Source organism: Bison bison, unplaced genomic scaffold (genome assembly GCF_000754665.1).
Source record: "Bison bison bison isolate TAMUID 2011002044 unplaced genomic scaffold, Bison_UMD1.0 scf7180017863168, whole genome shotgun sequence".
Taxonomy (NCBI): Eukaryota; Metazoa; Chordata; class Mammalia; order Artiodactyla; family Bovidae; genus Bison; species Bison bison.
In genome coordinates, this window is record NW_011493740.1 from 1,052 (window position 1) to 2,213 (window position 1,162).

At 33.5% G+C, this 1,162-nt stretch overlaps 1 protein-coding gene across 1 annotated transcript in view; it reads right to left on the reverse strand.

Annotated features, from left to right (window-relative positions):
* Positions 1–359: 359 nt before the first annotated feature.
* Positions 360–1,162, reverse strand: part of LOC104983680 (coagulation factor VIII-like) — a gene marked incomplete at its 3' end in the record, with an annotated part of 9,294 nt that continues 8,491 nt past the window's right edge. Inside the window, exon 3 of the mRNA XM_010833198.1 lies at positions 360–504. Coding sequence (XP_010831500.1) covers positions 360–504 — 145 coding nt within the window. The remainder of the gene's footprint in view (positions 505–1,162) is intronic.

Below are 1,162 nucleotides of genomic sequence, written 5' to 3' on the forward strand. Positions count from 1 at the left end.
AGCTATATGTATATATAAAATTGCATATTCCTTTTCTATTTCATGTGTAATTTACTGATTGAGTACATTTCATATTAAGGTGTATGTATGCTTGGGTAAATGAAAATTGTGTCTCTTATTTAATTTATCCTTTAAAATAAACTTCTCTAGATATTTGATGCCTGTTAAAAGAAAATATATATGCATTATGTGATCATATTTATGCATTTATATAAAATTGCACATGCTCATATATAATAATTTTAAGGAAATGTGATTCTTGTGGGGCTTATAAAGTAATGCATTAACTGCACATCTCTTTGGCAGTTTCAACTTCCCTTTATCCATTACCCTTTGGACTCAAATGCTGAATCACTTACTATGCATGACATTGGAGACTTGGAACTCTGGATCCTGGGGCTGTACTCCATTGGGGAGGAAGCGCTGAATATTCTCTGTGAGGTACCAACTTTTATTCTCATCAAATACAGAAAACAGGATGACATTTCTCTTGTCTGACATCATCTGTTAATTAAATGCATTGAAAGAAAGAAATGTTACTATTACTATCAGGTAGAAATTAGCAGCCTGTGATGGAAGTGATGGCATGCATATGATATATCCATAATCCTCGGGATCAATGCCATTTTCCCCCAAGGGTCACTATTATGGCATGTCCCAGGGCCTAGGAGTGGGAGTGGATGCTATGAGCATTGAATGTACATTTAAAGCAAATGTGTCCTCAGGGCAAGAGGTGACTGGACCCATTAAACTTGGTTTCTTCTGGACCCGAGGTCATATGCTGGCTGATATTTTTCATGGAGTCTGTAGTCTCATTCTCTCCATGTTCAGATTAGAGGATTTTCACTCTTTAAAGACCCAAGTGATTATTCAAGGTCTTTCTTAAACAGTTTAGTCAAATCAAGTAAGATAATGTCTTCCTAAACCTTCATCTAGCAAATGTCATTCCACAAGGCTAACTATAAAAAATTAAAAGTAGAAAACATAAATTTAAATAACAAAGTTAAGATGAATCATAAATGTTTACTAACACTAATACTTTTTAGTTTTATGTTTACAAAGTTTAAAGTTTTTTTTTGTAGAGGAGCTGTTTGTATCTGAACCAAAGTTACAAGCTGTCACTTGCTAATTAAATCTGTTAAGATTTAATGTATAAACTTCA